Source organism: Marmota flaviventris, chromosome 4, assembly GCF_047511675.1.
Source record: "Marmota flaviventris isolate mMarFla1 chromosome 4, mMarFla1.hap1, whole genome shotgun sequence".
NCBI classification, from domain to species: Eukaryota; Metazoa; Chordata; class Mammalia; order Rodentia; family Sciuridae; genus Marmota; species Marmota flaviventris.
The window spans coordinates 126,254,302-126,274,128 of record NC_092501.1 but is presented as its reverse complement, the minus strand read 5'-3'; the positions used below and the strand labels follow the sequence as shown (position 1 = coordinate 126,274,128).

The 19,827-nt window shown below is 33.3% G+C and overlaps 1 protein-coding gene across 6 annotated transcripts in view; it reads left to right on the top strand.

Annotated features, from left to right (window-relative positions):
• Zc3h13 (zinc finger CCCH-type containing 13) overlaps positions 1–12,668 on the top strand; it is an 81,178-nt gene extending 68,510 nt beyond the window's left edge. For 4 of the 6 annotated variants that reach the window (XM_071611495.1, XM_071611494.1, XM_071611492.1 and 1 more), the window contains 4 exons: positions 1,387–1,539; positions 2,655–2,855; positions 6,312–6,475; positions 11,812–12,668. In XM_071611495.1, coding sequence (XP_071467596.1) covers positions 1,387–1,539; positions 2,655–2,855; positions 6,312–6,475; positions 11,812–11,982 — 689 coding nt within the window. In that variant the 3' untranslated portion in view covers positions 11,983–12,668. The remainder of the gene's footprint in view (positions 1–1,386; positions 1,540–2,654; positions 2,856–6,311; positions 6,476–11,811) is intronic. The other 2 variants (XM_071611496.1, XM_071611493.1) reach the window with 1 other exon arrangement.
• Positions 12,669–19,827: the final 7,159 nt, after the last annotated feature.

Below are 19,827 nucleotides of genomic sequence, written 5' to 3'. Positions count from 1 at the left end.
ATAGCATCATATCATGAGCCATGATTCTGATGTAGGCCCAACCTTGGGATATATTGAACTAATTATTATAATAGCTCTTGTGTGTCAGTGTCCTTCATTCCTAAAATGTTACCATTTTTTAGTTGCAACTACAGATAATGCAGCATAGACATTTAGAGGTAAATCATCTGCTGTATGATATATGTGTTCACTTAAAGTAGGAAAATGAGTTGTATAAGCTTAAAAATTTAAAAATGCTGTTACATTTATGTTTAGGTACATATTTATATGACCAATTATTAAAATGGGTTGTCTTAGAAATGAATTTGTGGGGATATGGGGAAATTTTTATAGAATTTAATAGAACAAAAAATTATCAGAATGACTAGAAACATTTCGTAGCCTCAAATTTTATTTGGTGCACATTCATACCCATGCACCATAGTGTTGCCATTCGAAAGTAAGGGTTTTAGATTCCATAAAGTATATAGATTGCCAGTAGAAACATTGGACATACTTAGTAATTTGGGGAGTAAACTTCTAACTAACTCACCAGGAGACAAAGTTTAGCATACATACTAGTTGAAAAAAGTAGAAATACCAACAAAAATATTTTTAAGTTATATTATAGCATTCTTCTAAAATTGCATTCATTAATTAGATGAAAATGTTGGGATAGGGAAGAGAATTAATGATACTTCACATTTTTACCTCACTGCTAGAAAGTTCTTTCTATCATGAACTAAGACTTAAGTTTAAAATATCTTTTTTAAAGTAAATTTGCAACGAACCAGGCATGTGGTAGCACACACCTGTAACTCCAGCTACTCAAGAGACTGAGACAGGAGGATCTCAAGTTCAAGGCCAACCTGGGCAATTTTGTAAGAACTTGTCTCAAAATAAAAAGGGTTGGGAATGTAGCTCAGAGGCAGAATACTCCTGGTGCCTGGTGGTTCAATCTCTAGTTCTACCCCACCAAAAAAAAAAAGCAAGTTTTTTTTTTTTTAATAATGAGTTTATTCAGCTAAAGAAATTATTACAGTCTTTTGAAGTTAGAAGATTTTTCTGATTGTGAAAGTTTTATTGTCAAAAATTAACACAATACACATAATCAATATTAGTGTATTAGTGGTATCTTTTTATTTTTGATATTTTAATTGTGACCTTATCTGATAATTGCTGTTCGTTTTGTGTTCTTAACTACTAAAATAAATTTAGTTAATTCAATTTTATTTTTTAGTTTGCTTTTGAAACTATGAAGTGTTTGACTAGTTTAAAAAGATAGCTTTCTGTTTAAAAAAATGCTTTTCACATTGTTACAGTGTGTACAGCCTTTACATTTTTGTTTGATTTAGGCATCCCTTCCCTTAAATACTTTTTTTAACATGAAATGAATTTGTGTATTAGCAGGAGATGATGAATCCAAGTTAGATGATGCACATTCTTTAGGATCTGGTGCTGGAGAAGGATATGAGCCAATTAGTGATGATGAACTAGATGAAATTCTGGCAGGTGATGCAGAAAAGAGAGAGGACCAACAGGATGAAGAGAAGATGCCAGGTAATCATTTGCAGAGGTGGTATTTGAGCAGTCTTTTATAACTTCTTTCAGTTTTCTAAATTCGGTAATTATTATTTTTATTTATTGTACTTATACATTGCCAGAGCTTACTCAAGTAACTATCCCATGAAACAACATTCCTTGACATTATCATTCAGTTGTATCAATTTGTTTCTGAGTACTCCCAACCTTTTTTGTTTGTTTGTACAAAATTTTTATTTTTATTTTTTCTCTGCTCGTATTTCACAAATTTTCATACTAATGTGGAAGATATAATTATTATATTTGTCATTTGTTGGTATTAGATATTTCTAAATAGAACATTATTATATTTCTTCAGCTCTTTCTTCTTGATGGATTATTCACTCTCACTGTTAATAATAGTCACTGTCTGATTCTTAAAGAAATTTCATAATCAATTATTTCCTCTATAATGTATGTATGTGTGCATACAGGCAAACTAAATATGCTCCTAGATTTAATCCTTGATATGATTCTGGTACCAAGTTTCAAAATATCAGGCCTTATCTTAGTGAAATAATGGAGTTCTTTCATTGGTAATCTCTCATTTAATTTTTAAATGAGTTATTTTGTAGGGTTAGCTTACCTGTTTTCTTTTGGTGGAGAGTTTTAAGATTCTAAATATTCATTTTTATGAGAAAGCTGAAATTTTAAGAAAATGACTTTATTTATTTATGAGTTAAGGCTGTGCTTACTTGATTTATACAGTCATCCCTCCATATCCATAGGAGATTGACATCATGAGCTGCACACAAAATCTGCAGATGCTCAATTCTCTTATATAAAATGGCTCAGTATTTGCATGTAACGTATCCACGTCCTCCTTTATGCTTTAAAACATCTCTAGATTACTTCTGATACCTACTAAAATGTAAATGTGTTATAGTTTGTTGCTAGACTGTATTGTATAGGGAATAATTATAAGGAAATAAAAGGCTGTACATGTTCAATTCAGACTTTTCTGTAAATATATATTTTTTTATCTATAGTTAGTTGAATCCATAGATGGTTACCAAGGACCAAATCTATTTCTCTGTAGTTAAGGCTTCTTTATTTTTTGATGTAAAGAAAAGTATTATTTAATTTTTTTACAGATCCATTAGATGTGATAGATGTGGATTGGTCTGGTCTTATGCCAAAACATCCAAAAGAACCACGAGAACCTGGGGCTGCACTCTTAAAATTCACACCTGGAGCTGTTATGCTAAGAGTTGGAATTTCTAAAAAGCTGGCAGGTTCTGAGCTCTTTACCAAAGTCAAAGAAACATGTCAGAGACTTTTAGAAAAACCCAAAGGTAATTCCATTTACTTTAACTATGTAATGTCTGTTGTAACTATTAGGATGCTGTTGAAAAGAATTCTGTTTAGTTGTCATGTAGTACTCACACTATAGGAACTTCTTTGTTGGTTTTTGTTTTTTGGAGCAATCATTTATATTCATTAATTTAATCTTCATGGTCAAAATTCCTTAAATTTTTTTGAGGAAAATTTAATTCTACAGAGAAGTTGCAAAAGTTGTAAAATAAACTTTCTGTATCAAAGTTTACTAGAGGGCTTACTTAATGGTGACTTAAGTAAGACCTGAAACTATGAACTGTTTGTAAGAGGAGGGTTTGATTGTTGCTTAACAATCAGACCTCTCCTAATTTTTGCTGCTGTGATGGTGGTGTTACAGAGCTGAGGCCTTCCGAGAAGCTGAGGCAGTGTAAAGACCTACTTTCAAGCCCCTACTCTTGTGATCTAGTCAGAAAGATTTCAGAAATGTTGCTTAGAGTAATAGGAATGAATTTACTAAAGGGAAAAGGGGGAAAGTTTATTGACAGGAAAAGAGGAGAAGAGGACACTCTTAAGAGAGAGAGTGGGTCCTCTCAGAGAGGGACAATGTGCCTCTCCTGCACTCGAGTTTTTTTTTTTTTTTTTTAAGATAGAAGAGAGAGACAGAGAGAGAGAATTTTTTAATATTTATTTTTCAGTTTTCGGTGGACACAATATCTTTATTTTATTTTTATGTGGTGCTGAGGATCGAACCCAGCGCCCCACGCATGCCAGGCAAGCGCGTTACTGCTTGAGCCACATCCCCAGCCCCCCTGCACTCCAGTTTTGTTGGGGACCCCAGGGAAGTTTCCAGAGAGCCTTGCGCAGGTCCACCTCTTAACTTTTGACTGACAGCAGGGTGACATCATACTTTCAAGTCTCCACTGTCATGGCAGCTCTAGGTCACTTTGGCCCATGCTGAGCAGTTCTAATTGGATTCTTAACCATACATTCTTACAGATTTTATGGTTAGGAGGAGCTATCCTTATCTCCTAGAGTTTCAGGATCTGGTCACAAAAGTCTCCTTCAGGGTAACATGGATTCCTCTTATCCACATTATTTTGGTTCTGCATTTCTCCTGCAGTGAACAGGTAGTTTGCTGTGGAATGTGACATAGCCTGTCCACTGAGGCCATGCAGGGCTACAGGTAAATTGCTTCGTGAAACAGAAAGCATATAAGGGTCAGCAACAGTGGTCCCAATTTATAAAATGATTCTCTTAACCTTGTGTTCCTACCATTTATGTTTGTCTGTTCCCTAACAGTGATACTAGAGAACTGATAAAGGATGCTGAATGTGTATTTCATGTGGAATGTGACTTAGTTTTGTTCATTACCATATCAGTGTCTAATTTTCTCTTTATATACTACTTTATACTACTTATGCATTGCATATACCTATGCCTGTCACATAAAAAATACCCAGTACCTGTTTGCAAAATAATTGATACCCATGTTTGTATTCATTTCATCTATTTCAGTGCCCCAACACTGAAGAGAGTATATCTTCATGCCATATATAATTTTAAAAACTGAGATAAAACAGAAACAAACTTAGGTTTAAAGCAGAAAACTGAACATGGGTGCTAAAATTGAACTTGCTTTCATCTAGATTTACTAATTGCAATATGGTTAAATTCTTCTCAGTTAATCTTTCCCAATTATTTTGCACCCTTTGTTTTACCTTTAGTTTAGTCTGTGTTTAGTTTGTCAAAACCATGAACAGACTGGAAGTTTAGCTATGTTATACTCTAAAGAAGTTTACAGGAAAGCCAGCTTTAGCCACTTAGCTAAGAAGGCTCTAAGCAACTTAAAGAGACTCTTTCTCAAAATTAAAAGTGGGCTGAGGCTATGGCTCAGTGGATAATCACCCCTCCATTCAATCCCCCCCCAAAAAAGTGTACCGGTTTCCTAGTCTTTTACATATGTAAAAGAAAGTGTTTTTCATCTTGTTGTCTGAAAACAGAATAAGGATAGCAACGATGCCAGTAAAATCTGTCCTACTGGGCTGGGTTTTAGCTCAGTGGTAGATCACTTGCCTACCATGTGTGAGGCACTGGGTTCAATTTTCGGCACAATAAATAAATAAATAGTCCATTAGCAACAACAAAAAAATTTTTAAAAACATCTGTCCCACTAGGCAGTTTTCAAAAAAGAATGTGGGCTCAATGCAGATTTCATTTGTTTGTGATTATAGTAGAATGGAGAATATTTGTGTGTGTGTGTGTGTGTGTGTGTGTGTGTGTGTGTGTGTGTGTGGTGTATGTGTCTATGTCCAAATGCCTGTGGGTACTGTGTGTGTGTGTGTGTGTGTGTAAGAGAGAGAGAGAATGAGTCATCTGAGGAATCCCTTATTTTTCTCTTAAAGTATCTTGGCCCAACTATGGAGATTCTGATTCTGTAGGTCTAATAAGTATATTACTAAAAAAAATTCTCAAGTGATTCAAGTAGACATCAGAGTGTGGGAACCAGTTTTGAGTTAGTTTATATTTATTTATACTTATATACCTATCAACTAGGTACAAATCTCTTAACTGTGTTGCATGAAGGTAGTTTCTTGTTAATTTTCTAATTTCATTGCTTATATTTTGCATTTCAGAAAATTCAAATGAACTGTGTAATGCAGCTTCTTTCATTCTGTATTAAATTTATCCTATTTGGTTTTACCTTAATGCTATTTACTGCTTTCTTTTGTGGAGTCTAATAGCAACCTGTTTGATCATGTCTTAGGAATAGAGGCAGTACCTAATGCTTTTGTAATAATTCTTGGCTACTCTTTTATTTTGATTACTGACTGGTTCTGTTTTGTTATTTTTACTTCCTTTTGTCTTCCTTTACTTCCCTTTTAATACAATAAATTTTTATCAAATATTTTCTTGATTCTGCTTTTTGTTAAGTGTTAAGTGTTTTCTCCCTCCCTTGTATGTTGTGACTTAAAATTGTCTTTTTACTAATTTAATACATTGTCTCAAGTTTTTGTAGTAACTTAGAGGTAGTCTAACATCTAATCATTTTCTGTCAGCTGATTTCTTAGAAGTCACATCTTGAATATTATTACATTTGAATCTTGCTACTATACAGTGCTGAAATCTATAATTTTAAGTTGTAGTTGATGGAAGGCAACATACTGAGTTTTATTTCAGTAATTCTGAACTTGAACTTTTCTTCTCAGTCATAGTCAGTAATCAGTGTCTACATTCTCCTCCCCATGTTTGCTTTTATCTTAAGCAGATTTAAAGCAGCTATCAGAATATTTATTTTTGTTTAAGTCAGCCACATACTATATGTTGAAGGTTCTTTGCAGAGAATATGTTGCCTTTGATATAAAATAATTTTCACCAATGTTGCTAACTTTGATAAGTCATAGACTCAAACTTAAGCCAATGATAACACTTTCCTACTGTAGGAAAATTTAATGCATGTTTATTTGTATTGAAAGATGCAGACAATCTTTTTGAGCATGAATTGGGGGCTCTCAACATGGCTGCATTACTACGAAAAGAAGAAAGAGCAAGTCTTCTTAGTGATCTTGGTCCGTGTTGTAAAGCACTGTGCTTCAGACGGGATTCAGCAATCCGAAAGCAGCTTGTTAAAAATGAAAAGGTACTATTATTTCCTTGGAAAAAATACAAAGTAAATAGTATAAATGTCATAATTTTCATTTGATTAATTTAAAATGAGAATGCAGTCTCAAGTATTGTTATAAGTTTGATGTCCTAGTCTTTTACACGTGTAAAGAAAGAATTCTGCCAAAATGTATAGTACTTTTACTTTAATAACAACTGATTAGTGGTTGTTTTGAAAAATAATTATTTGTTGTTCAAAATTTCATGCATAAAAATGTTGAAGATATTCTTTGAATAAATATTTTGCATAAGTGAAAAGCTTTGTTAGAGAAGCAGACATATTAGAAATTTTTTCAAATGGAATATCAAAAAACAAAAATTCCCAGATAAAGAGAGGTGAGGATATTTATAGGAAGAGTGCCTATGAAATCGTCGAGTTGGAAGAGAAGGAAATAAATGGAAGTTATTAAGTTTAAGCATTTGCTTCGGAAGAATTAAGAATTGAAAAGTAAGAAAAATAAAGTAAGTTTAGATATAGAAGGGAATTGAAAACATCTTGGGCTTTTTAAAGTTAATAAACTGGCCCAATAAAATCTTTCACTTATCAAATAAATAAATAATAAACTGGGAGTTTTATTTTGGATGTGGGTGTGGTAGGCATGAATAGTATGATAAAGAAGCTAATCTTAAAAAGTTAGAAAAATATTAATAACTTTGTGCTGTTGGTAAAACAGATTATCTTGGATGTATACCATTACTAAAGAAAAGGCTCTTTGATTCAAGAAAAATACTCAGGTTTTTTGGGAATGATCTAATTTATGAAAACAAGATAATTATCTGAAAACAGATAATGCAGAATAATAGGCTTTTAAAAAATCAAGTTGAGACTGTATAATTACCAAGTCTTCTCCACTTAAAGGTTACTTCAAAATTACTTTTGATAATTGTTTTAATCATTCTCTGTTGCCCCTCCCACTTAAATAATGCAATTTATGTCTCCTTATTCTTTTGCCTGGATGCCCATCTCTCTCTGCAGCCTTTCTCAACTGAACATTTCTCTGAGAGAATTAGGCTTCCCATGCCATAAACATGTGTGGAATGAATCACTTTTTATATTACACACCTAAAATGATAACCAGTTACCACCATCTTCACTATTAAATTGAGAACTATTCTTCACATCATTTGCTTTTGGGTTCAGATAAGGAATGTCAATTGAGAAAGACAGTATGGTTTACAATCTCATTAGAATCCTACTGCTTTTTGCGGGGTGGGTGGGTACATGGGATTGAATCCAGGGGTGCCTAACCACTGAGCAACATCCTCAGCCCTTTTTGTATATTTTATTTAGAAACAGGGTCTCGCTGAATTGCTTAAGGCCTTGCTAAGTAGCTGAATCTGGCTTTGAACTTGCAATCCTCCTGCCTTAGCCTCCCTAGCTCCGGGGATTACAGGTGTGCTCCATGTGCTGCCGTCTTTTTATAAAAAGTATTTTATAACATTTGTTAGTTCTTCTAACATGCCATGGTTCTTGTCAAAAATTGTAATAACCAAAAATACCTCTGCAAATTTCTCATGAAAAACTTTTGTTCAGAACCTTATAATCCTTCAGTATAAGGCACAAGACAGTTAACATTTGACACATTATAAAAAGTTTCAATGGCACATTATAAATGTCTTCAATGATCCATCTAAAGAAGATATTGCAGATTTTCACATTATTCAGTGTTAAAAATATCAGTACAAAAGCTAAAAGAAAGAGAGATAGCTAAAAAAAATTATTACAGGTTCTAGAGAGCCTTATTCAAAATGCTAACAAAAACCTTTAGGTTCTATGATTATGAAAAAAAAATACATAACAGGACCATTTATCAGGGTAAGTAGTAGTCTCTTGTAAGATGACAAATAGTGTAAAAACTATTGACCCATATATTGGTATCATTTCTTTTTAGAAAAATGAATTTTAAAGCTTCTTATTTATAGTGTATCCTGGGAGAAATAGGTGAAAGATACAAAGAGAGCACATTAATTTGTTACCTAGACTGACAAGGCAAAAAAGAAAATACAAATGATTAGTATCATAAATGGAAACAGGGATATCACTACAGATCCCACAGAGCAAGCAGAGGGAGTTTGAGTGATAAAACTTTTCTATCCTGATTGTCATCATGGTTACATGAATCTCAGTTACTTGGGAGGCTGAGACAAAAGGATAATTAGGTGATAATTATGATTAAATGTATGCACATAAATGTGCATAAAAGAAATGGATTGCGTTCTATAAGGCCACAAACTACCAAAAGTTACTCAAGAAGTAATAGATAACCAGAGTAGTCTTTTTAAGTTGAATTTGTAGCTAAAATCTATACCTAACGTAATAGTTAATGGTAAAGATTGTAGCCAGTTCAATAGGGCAAGAAAAAGAAAGAGCATACAGATTGGAAAGGAATAAATAAGGCTGTTTGTATTAGTAGATATAACATGATTAGCTATGTAAAAAATTTCAAGGAATTTACAGAAAAAAATCCTAGAACCAATAAATAGGTTTAAGAATGTCACAGAAAACAAAGTCATTTATTGTACAAAAACAATTATAGCATTGAACACCTAGGCACCAAAATGTTAAAAACAATTCATTTTATGGCTCTCAAAAAATGAACTACTTGGGTATAAATATAATAAAACACATTCAGGATCTATGTTCCAAAAACTATAAAACTCTGATTTAAAAAGTCAGTGAAGACCTGGAGAAACATCATGTTCATGGATTGTAAGCTCAATATTGTTAAGATTATTGTTCTCACCCAAATTGAACTGTAGATTTAACACAACTCCAGTAAAAATCCAAGTAGAGCAGACAAGCTGATTCTAAAGTTTACATGAGAAGTTAAAGTTAATAGCCAAAATAATTTTTCCAAAGAAGAATAAAATCAGAGGATTTGAACTACTCATTTTCAAGACTTATTATATAAAACTATAGTACTTCTCCATGTATGTACAATGTCAAAATACACTCTACCGTCATATATATCTAAAAATAATAAATTAAAAATAAATAAATAAAACTCCAGTACTTAAGATAGTATGGTACTGGTAAAAGAATAGAAATTCAGGTTAATGGAACAGAGCCAAGAGTCCAGAAGTAGACCCACACAAATATGACTGACTAACAAGAGTAGGGAGGAAGCTGGGTACGGTGGTGCATGCCTATAACTCCAACAGCTGAGGAGGCTGAAGCAGAAGGATCCAGAGTTCAAAGCTAGCCTGAGCAAAAGCAAAGCACTAAGCAACTCAATGAGACCCTGTCTCGAAATAAAATACAAAATAGGGCTGGGGATGTGGCTCAGTAGTTGAGTGCCCCTGAGTTCAATTCCTGGTGGTGGTACCACCACCAATAATAATAATAATAATAATAATAATAATAATAATAATAATAATAATAGAAAGGAGTAAAATAATTTGGATTTTTAAAAATTGACTTTATATTTTGAGATAATTGTTCTTCTACATTTAAAACTTGTTCTGTGAAAGAGAATGAAAAGAAAACTTAATCAGAAAATTCTTGCAAAACACATTCTTACAAAAGGTGTGTATCCAGAATATATTAAAAAGAGATATTGTCAAGACTTAACAGTAAAAATCAGCAACCCAGTTTTTAAAAACAGGCAAAGGATTTGATTGGACATTTCACCAAAGAGGACATATGGAGAGCTGTTAAGCTCATGAAAAGATGTTTAACATCTTTAAATGTAAATTTAATACATGACCTAGAAATTCCATCACTAGGTATTTGTCTTAGGTGAAAACTTAGTTTTATATAAAAACCTATACATAAAAGTAAATAGCAGCTATATTCATAATCTCTAAAAACTGAAACCAACTCCAGTGTTTTTCAACTGGATAATAGATGAACTATGTAATAATTCATACAATAAGTTTACTAATTGTCACCAAAAAGTATCACACTATTAATACGGTTAACAAATGAATGAATCTCAAAGATATTATGCCGAGGAAAGGAGCTAATCTCTAAAGGTATAAACTGTATTCATATAATAGTCTAGAAAAGGCTGTTTATAGAGGATATATCAGTGGTTGTCAGAGGTTAGAGCTGGAAAAAGTGTATGAATATGGGGCTGGGACTGTGGCTTAGCAGTAGTGCACTTGCCTAGCTTGTGTAACACACCAGGCTCAATTCTCTGCACCACATATAAATGATAAAAACATTCATTTTTTAAAAAAGTATATGAATACAAAAGGGCAAGCAACAGAGGGAGTTTGAGTGAAAACTTTTCTATCCTGATTGTCATCATGGTTACTCCACATACGTCAGCCTTGTAGAACTAACATAAAAGGTTAATTTTACTGTATCACAACTTACAAAATAAAATGTTTTATAAAAAGATTATAGGTGTGTGAGGTGCCACTGTGTGTGCTTGTAATCCCAGTTACTTGGGAGGCTGAGACAAGAGGATCACAAGTTCAAGGCTAGCCTGAACAATTTAGCAAGACCCTGTCTCCTCATAAAATTTAAGAAAAGGGCTGAGGATGTGGCTCAATGGTAGAGCACTTGCCTAGCATGCACAAGGCGAGGCAATCCTCAGTAACATACACAGACACCTACACAAGGAATACAAATGTGAGCCAGGAACCATTATAATTTATATTTGAGGATCCTAGAAAAGAAGAGGAATAGCAGCATGCTGGTAGTATTTAGATCTTACCATTATTTCATTATGCACATAGTTAGGGATGACATAACAAAATTTTGTGACAATAACTTTAAAAAATGCTAATGTTACTTTAGGTTACAATAATATATACATTTTAGAGTGTGGTAGTACCTCATACATTTCATGACCAACTGTCTTTTAAAGAATTATTCAGCTCGGGAGCCCAGAAAAACAAAAGGAAGAAAGCCATAATTCTTCTCTTCTTTGAATTTAAGTTTTGTCAAATAAAAATAAGATTGAATTAGGGTATAACTTCATAGAAGAGATTTTATTCATTGCATGAAGAAGATAATTCCATTCAATAATAGAATTTTTAGTGTATATTTTTTCTTTTTCTGTCATTAGAAATGACTGAGTAAAAACTGGTTGGTTACTTGTAAGGAACTGTTGAGGATTTCTACATTAAACAAGAGATAAAACTAAGTGCTCTCTGAAGCTTTTTTTCTTTTCTAGGATTCATTGAGTCTGAAACATTTGTAATTTTGCTTTTTAATCCAGTAAAGTTATTTAATATCCATTCAAAATTAAATATATTATAACTTTGGTATTTTTGGTACAGGTTAACCTATGTATCCTTTCTATTATCAACTAGTAATGTACATTTTTTTTCCCATTATTTGTTTTTGTTTTCTCCAAATAGGGTACTGTAAAACAAGCTTACACGAATGATCCAATGGTAGACAATGAATTATTACGATTGAGTCTTCGGTTATTTAAGCGGAAGACTATTTGCCATGCTCCAGGACATGAAAAGACTGAAGATAATAAACTATCACAGTCCAATATCCAACAGGAACTGTGTGTGTCTTAAGACTGAACTTCAGTATGACATTTGGTACTATCTTCCTTCAGCAGTACATATTCTTTTTTCAAAGTTCTTTGGTTTGACAAACATTATTAGTGACAAAGGCAGAAAAGATTTATCAGCCATGAAGTAAAGAAGAACTTTGACCTTTAGAGACACTAGTTTTGGCTAACTTAAGATTTTACATTAATTTTTATACAGTACTTGATACTCATGCAGAATAATGTGAAAGCATCTAGATTTAGTAGTCTGTACCTTTTGTTAAAATCGAAGATTTTGGAAAACGGTCGTCACTGGTCTTCCAGCTTATGAATATTTTTTATGAAATGGAACCACTGATTTATATTCTGGATCATCTATACAGAAACTATGATTTTATCAGAAACAATGTTCATCAAAGTAATTGCACACATTGTGCAACACCATGTCGTACAGAACATTTGAAAGGGAATGCTGGTCTAGCATAGTGTGTTTATAGACAAATCTCTAGCAGGAGGAGGAAGCCAATTTTTTTTTCCTTTTAAAAGTTCTAGAAAAATTACTTCATGGGTCTTTGATTTTTTTTAATATGTGTGCATTGTTTGAGTGTATATTGGGTGTCCTTGTATTCTGAATGTGTTTTGTTGTTGTTCGTTTTCAGAGACTGTGTATTATTTTTATTTTTAATAAATGTACCTTACCTTTTCTTGTTATAGATTTACTTTGCTCTTCATTAATCTTATTCCTAATGTTTTAAACATTTATCATCAACATTACAACTTTGTGCTTCAAATATTTTTCTGCTTGTGTCATTATTGGACAATTGGGCATAGTATGATAAGGTTTGAGGATGTACTTCAAATATTGCTAGTACCCCTTGAAGCAAAGAGTAGTTCATAGGCTTAAAAAACAACCATTATATTCTTCAATACTATAAGCTTTAACCCATTATGTCCCATCATCATTTATACTGGACACTTATAAAAACCTATAAAATCTTATAGGATATGTATAAAATAGAGCAATGTAAGTTTTTATAGGCATTCGATATATAGGATGATGAGACATAGTGGGTTAATGATGTTAAACTGCCTCTATACTATGTAAAATGGATTTACTTTTTTTAAAACTACAGCATACCTTCTTTGTTCTCTGTACAAGCTTAACTCATGAAGTGGAATCTTAAAAGGATTTGAAATGAATTGGAAGCAGCAAAATTTGTAGGCAGACAGTAGTAATAGTAATAATGATAATAAAGGAAACCAATATAAAGTTTTAATTTGATCATGTCCTTTCACAGATTTTTGTCAGAACTGTAAGCCCATATTACCTGTCTGAGTAGTTTTTGTATCCTCTATAAAAGTTATGTAATGATACCAGTGTGAACTTTTTGTTCATTTCATGTTCAAGAAACACTTATTAACAGCTAATTTATACAAGGTGCCCAACAAAGGAAATAATCTTATTTTTAAGTGACTTTGAAAGCATTTTAAAATATATATATATATATTTTTTTTTTAATTTATTTTTTAGGTGTAGACGGACACAACACAATGCCTTTATTTTTTTATGTGGTGCTGAGAATCGAACCCGGGTCACCCGTGCTAGTGAGCGCTCTACCGCTGAGCCACGATCCCAGCCCTGAAAGCATGTTTAAGAAAATTACGAACAGAGAAGGAAAAACATTATTTTCCTGGTTTCCTTTTCCTTTACGAAATGTTTTAAATAAAGAAAATTAAGACCCTGAAGAATGAATGCCCTATAGGAAACCACTTCCTGATTATAGTATATAATATTGTTTTCTGTAGCATAAAGAGTTGAAGTTCTTAAAAATATTTAAAGTCCTAAACTTTCCCAGAATTGTGGAATATGACACAAATAATGGGTTTTCCACTTATTTACTAGCTTTGGGAATATTTCAAAAATTATTTAGAATGAAAATTGTGTAGTTAATCTGCAGTTAAGTCTGTTGCTTTTTTGTTTTGAATTTTTGTTATATTCCAAGAGAAAATTTTAAAACTATTCATTGTTCATTCGGGCACAGAATTTAGAGCTTCATGTTCCCAGTGAAAATGTAGTATTAAGTCTTAACATTTTTTTTTAAATTCAACCATTCTCAATATTGCTAACCATATATCTATAAAGCCTTTCTAAAGCAAATCTTTTTATAGGATTTCTCATAAAAAATTCTTGGATCATAATTAAAGTTTCAATTAAACCTGTGTTCCTGAAAACATCTTCCAGTCTATAAATTATTTGCTAGTACACTTAAATGTTTTTCCGTCTCATAAGTGATAAATCAGATTTGTCCATTGCCATAATTGAACAACTGGATTCAAGCTACTAGTTATCTAAAGAAGGAGCAAAAGTATGTTTGATACAAGTGGGAGTTAACACACAGATGATTGAGCCAGCTGTTTGATCATTCTTACCATTTAGTAAAGGGTTGTACTGTCTGACAGTAGCGAACTTTATTTCACAAAAATTTATGAATATACCTAAATAATAACTTAATATGCTGAAACATATGACCTGGCACTTCTCTGACCTGACCAGTGAATGCATGTTGTCCTTCCCCATTTTATTCCATGAATACATTAGGATTTTGTGACTTATCAACTTGAACATTTGGGTCATCAGCTGAGTATCCTGCCTTGCTTCTTACTGTCAAATTGAGTAATGATTAAGGTGTATAGTAACTATTGTTCATGATGTTTTTAAACCTCCAAAGGAGAGCTGCCAGCTCAACCTCAGTTTACTATTTAGAAAGGTTTATGGACACTCCCACTTTCAGTGGGATGTTTCCTTTTACTGATTTTCCTGTCTAAAATTATATAGCCATATTTTAAAATACTGTATTTAAATTTGAACTTGGACTTGCTTTATTTTACTATCATTTTTTAAATCTATATAATAAACTACCTGTATTCATTAGTTTGGTTGGTTTTTCCAGTTGAGTATTTTGAATGCAATGCTGCTTTCGAAGGGGGAATTCATAGTTTGAAAATTGAAACAAGTTTTATTAAATAACTTCGACACGAATCTGTAGACATAATTTCCCAACGTATTAAGCTCTTTCTTTGTTCAGGTTTTCTATCATGTTGTCTTCGTATGCATTTTTATGGGCTTTGTCACTTTAAATAGCTTAGGCAAAGATGAAAAGTAAATAGATATGAACAAAATAATTCTAAGTTGCAGTGATTGTAATGAAAAAAAACATAAGGTAGAGATGAGAAATAACTAATGGAGGTTGGTAAGGTATTACTTTAGATTATCAGAGAAAATGTTGTGAATGAAAAGAAATGAATTTTTAAAAAATTTTTTGACATTAATTACACTTAAATATGTGACTCATGGCTATCATTTGGTGCAGTTAGGTCTAAATATTGGCAAAGCCTCTTTGAATATAGAATTTCCCAAAGTGTACATGAGTTCTTTTTGTTGTAATATTTTAATTTACGGTTTGGTTATTTTCTGTTTATAGAAAATGATACTGACTTTTTGATTTTTTGGTGGGGGGTAGGTTACTGGGGATTGAACTCAGAAGCTCTCTGCCACTGAGCCACATCCCTGGCCCTATTTTGTATTTTATTTAGAGACAGAGTTTGACTGAGTTGTTTAGTGCCTAGCTTTTGCTGGCTTTGAACTCTCAATCCTCCTGCCTCAGCCTCCTGAGTCGCTGGGATTACAGGCGTGCACTACCACACCCAGCAGTACTCACTTTTGATTTGCTAAGCAATATAACATTTCCTTTTAGAATAAATGTAAAAACTAAACAATTTAAGTAGATCAGATAGTAATAAGAAATTTCAGAAATTACCAATACACAGACACTTGAGGTTTGGAACGTACAATCTATATGAAGTTGGAATTTTACTTGAAAGCAAAATGATAACAGATAATCACATCAAAAAGGGTGAGCAGAAGAGAAAAAGGAATATAGAACAAGTAAGACAAACTTAAAGCTTAAGTATTACATATGCTGTGGTAGTTGCCAAGTGGCAATTTTCTAATCTCATCATTTCTTATACATTTATTAAAATTCTACTTTAACAACTTTCCCTACCTATTCTTTCCCCACTTACTTGTTTATGTTAGTATAAACTTGTGAATTTCTATTTAATTTCATGGGATACAATTCATTACTTGGTTTCTCAAATTATCCAAGTTTTAGATTTGTTGATTTCTATGTGTATGTTTGACAATACCAATGTTTAGTACCACTTCTGTATCTGTTTCTTTTGTGTTTCTGTTGCTGCTTTTTCATAGTCTCTCTTCTCAGGCTTGGGTACCTATAATTATATTCCAAAATTATGTTTGCAAAATTGTAGAAAAATTGAGGTCTAAAATGCTGCTTTCTCTCCTTCAGAGAGAGACAAATTTTGTTTGCTTCTCTCAGGTACTTGGAGTCACTGTCAGATTTAGGATATCTTGATCAAGTTTTAGGAACTGGGGTTATCTGGATCACTAAGATGGCCAGAGTCTGGACTGACCTTATGCACAGACACTTCTGGCTTGCCATTTTTCCTAGCATTCAGCCTTGGCGTATAGACCCAAAGTGCAAAGGCTTATAATAATCTCCATCCTTGGTGAATCTTGTGCTCCTATGTTTCTGTCTTCTCCAAGAGAATGTCCCAAGTCTGATCAGCTCCTCTTTTCCTTTTCAGATTGTAAATAGCCCAGGCAAAATTAACCTCAAATGCTTGGAATGACCAGAGGAGATGAGTGTTTGGTATAGGTTTTTGGTTTGCTAACTAATAGTATCTTCCACCTCTGAATTTCCATCTGTACTTCAATCTTAGCACAGGAATTCTCCTTTATCTTACTGGCTTTCCAGTGTTCAAGCAGAATTTTTTAAACAGGCTATTTGTTCACCTCAGATTCTCTTTGGTGTGAGGATTGATCTGAATTATTACCAAAAGAGCAAGATTTAATGTTTTCTTCATTTTTATTTCATTTGAGTTTTTTGTTGTTTTGTTTTGCAGTGCTGTCAAACCCAGGGCCTTGTACATGCTAGATAAGTACTCTATCACTAAGCTATATCCCCAGCCCTCATTTGGTTTTTATTTCTTCATTTTATTATCTATTTCTTCATTTTATTATGTATGTCTCATTGGGTTTCCCGTGGTGTATATTTTTCCCATAATAATTTTTCTGAGCTCACACTTTTTCCTATTACCCCATCATCTCTTCCTTGATTTTTTTGCATTTTGTTTTGTCAATTTTCTTTATAGAGGCAATTGAATCACTAGATTTTAATACTCATGGAAAAATGTTTTTGTCTGTACTACAAAATTTTGCAAGTATGGAATATGGTTTATCTGTTAATTTTTGCTAGTTTCTGTTCTGTTATTGTTGTCATTGTTGTTGTTGTATTGGGGTTTGAACCCAGGGGCACTCTACCACCAACCTACATCCCCAGCTTTTTTTATATATTTAATTTTGAGACAGTGTCTCACCAAGTTGCTCAGGCTGGCCTTCAAAATCCCTCCTGCTTCAACCTCCCAAGTTGCAGGGGTTATTGGCATGTACCACCATGTCCTGCTCTGTTACTGTTTTTTGAAGAATATTTTTATATCAGTGTTATGGCAGTACTTTATAATGATTTACAGTACTTTCATGTGCAGGAAATTCAGGCCATGGTAGCCTTCCATGCTTCAAAATTGTGTTTCTCCTCTGCTAATGCCACAGAGGTATGCTTCCTCTAGTAAATGTGGCCTCTTTCTGTGCTTCCTTGTTTTGGTCCTTCCCTGAACCAAATCAGGTTTGAGAGGTTTCCACAGCTAATCTTGCCCTTCTCCGCCCCTCTGTTATGAACAAGGGACTTGCTTTTGCTTTCCAGAGGAGAATATTTCACATTCAAAGAGGGCATTTTTTGGCTAGATGTGCAACTGCATGGTCCCTCCTGACTCTTTCACCACTTTCCCTCCTTTCATACTACTTCCATGAAATCTTGGCCCTGTTGGCAGCCCTTGTGTCTGTTTTGGCATCTGAAGATTGTATCGGTCTCCTGGTTTCTCTGGGAATAAAATTTATGGACTGTTTTTTTTTTTTTTTTTTTAAGCAGTCTTTGTTGCTTGTGTACAATTTATAGGGGGAAAATAAGATTTATGTGACATGTTTCTTCCTGAAGTCCTCTCCAAACTTGGAAATTGAGCATGTAGTCTTTTGGCATTTGTATTAGGAATGACCAAAGGAGATGAGTGTTTGATATAGGTTTTTGGTTTGCCAACTAATAGTATCTTCCACAATTTTAGTGGTAAGATAAAATATTGGTACCAGTTCATACCTAAGTTGATGCCAACTTCACACAACTGAACAAAAGTCCAGATCTAGTGCTGTCACTTCTCCAAGTCGTCCGTTTCCATAGCCACAGTTATAGATGTACATCCTCCTTTAAAAACAAACAAAAAAAAAACTAAGATGTTTTATTAACTACTGTAAATTACATTCACTAGCCATTAAATATGCATTATCATTAAACCTGTAGTTTATTGTTGCATAATCAGTGACTTAGGGAACAACATCCTTCCATTTATATGGTGTACCTCTTTAGCACTTGTAGATAGGAAGGAAGGAGTTCAACTGTATTTTTGTTCTCCAAAGTGTAATAAAAGCATCAAGAAGATTGTATAAAAATAAAGAATAATTCTGATTTTAAAGTACATTAAGCTTGGAAACTAACAAAAAATGTCAAAATAATATGAGAACACTAGTTAATACTGAATCCCAGATCTCAGATCTCATTTCTTTATTTAAATCATTTAACAGCCTCCTGGTGGCTACTAGCTACTTGGACTCCTTGCTTCAGCCCCATCTTCCTAATTCGTTCTCCACACTTTCACCAGAATATTCTGTCTAAATCATCCTAAAATAGAGATGTGCTCAGTCTGGTTTCTACCTGGGGTCCTGTCACTGTCAAAGGATCTAAACATAGCCAATCACTTAACCTCTCTGAGCATCACTTTCTCAATTTAAAAAAGTAAGGGGGTTAAATTGTAGCTTGTTTTCAAGTTTCTAGAACTTTTACTCTTTTACTTAAAATAATCTGTGGATGTTTCATGTTTTCTATGGAACAAAGTCCAGATACACCCCCTGATTAATGAAGGCACTTCACAATCTCACCCCAAAATGGACCTTCCAGCCACATCTTCCATCATGACTTCTCTTTCTTCTTATAGCCTATAGAACTTCATAGCTCTGTGTGCCTGTACATCTTCCGGCTCTCCTAGTTGACTGTTTTCGATATTGTGTCATATCCACCTTTGTGTGTCCATGTAGAGCACAGAGCAGGCACACCAACAGTTTCTTTATAATATCAAATGCTGCTTCCTCTCTCTTGGGAATGCCATCTCCTATTCACCATTCTCACCATCCCTCCTTTTCCTATTAAATTTGTCTTTGTTACATTCAAATGCTATTTCTTCAATGAAACTTCTAACTCCAAACTGTTTTCTCCACACTTTTTTTTTTTTTTTGGTCTGTTATAGCATGCCTCTGACAGTATGTTATCATAGTTTTAAAGTATATATACCATGTCATATCTTTAGACTCTAGTTGGTTGACATGTATCCTGTTTATATTTCAAACTTGTTAAAAAATAAACTTGGCACATTAAAATTTAAAGAGTTTGTTTAACTAGCTTATTTGAGCAATCAGCAATTCATGAGTTGGTTAACTTCAAATGGGAATTGTTTGGGGCTCCACCGGAGGTGATTGTGGGATAGCTTTTATAGAGTGAATGTAGATACCCAATAAAGAAAATATTTGATAGGTTAAAGTTGGAGCTATTGCTTTATTTGGAGTATACTGGTATGGAGTTCAGACACTGTCACTAATTTCCCAGATGATCACCTGTGATTGACTGGGCTT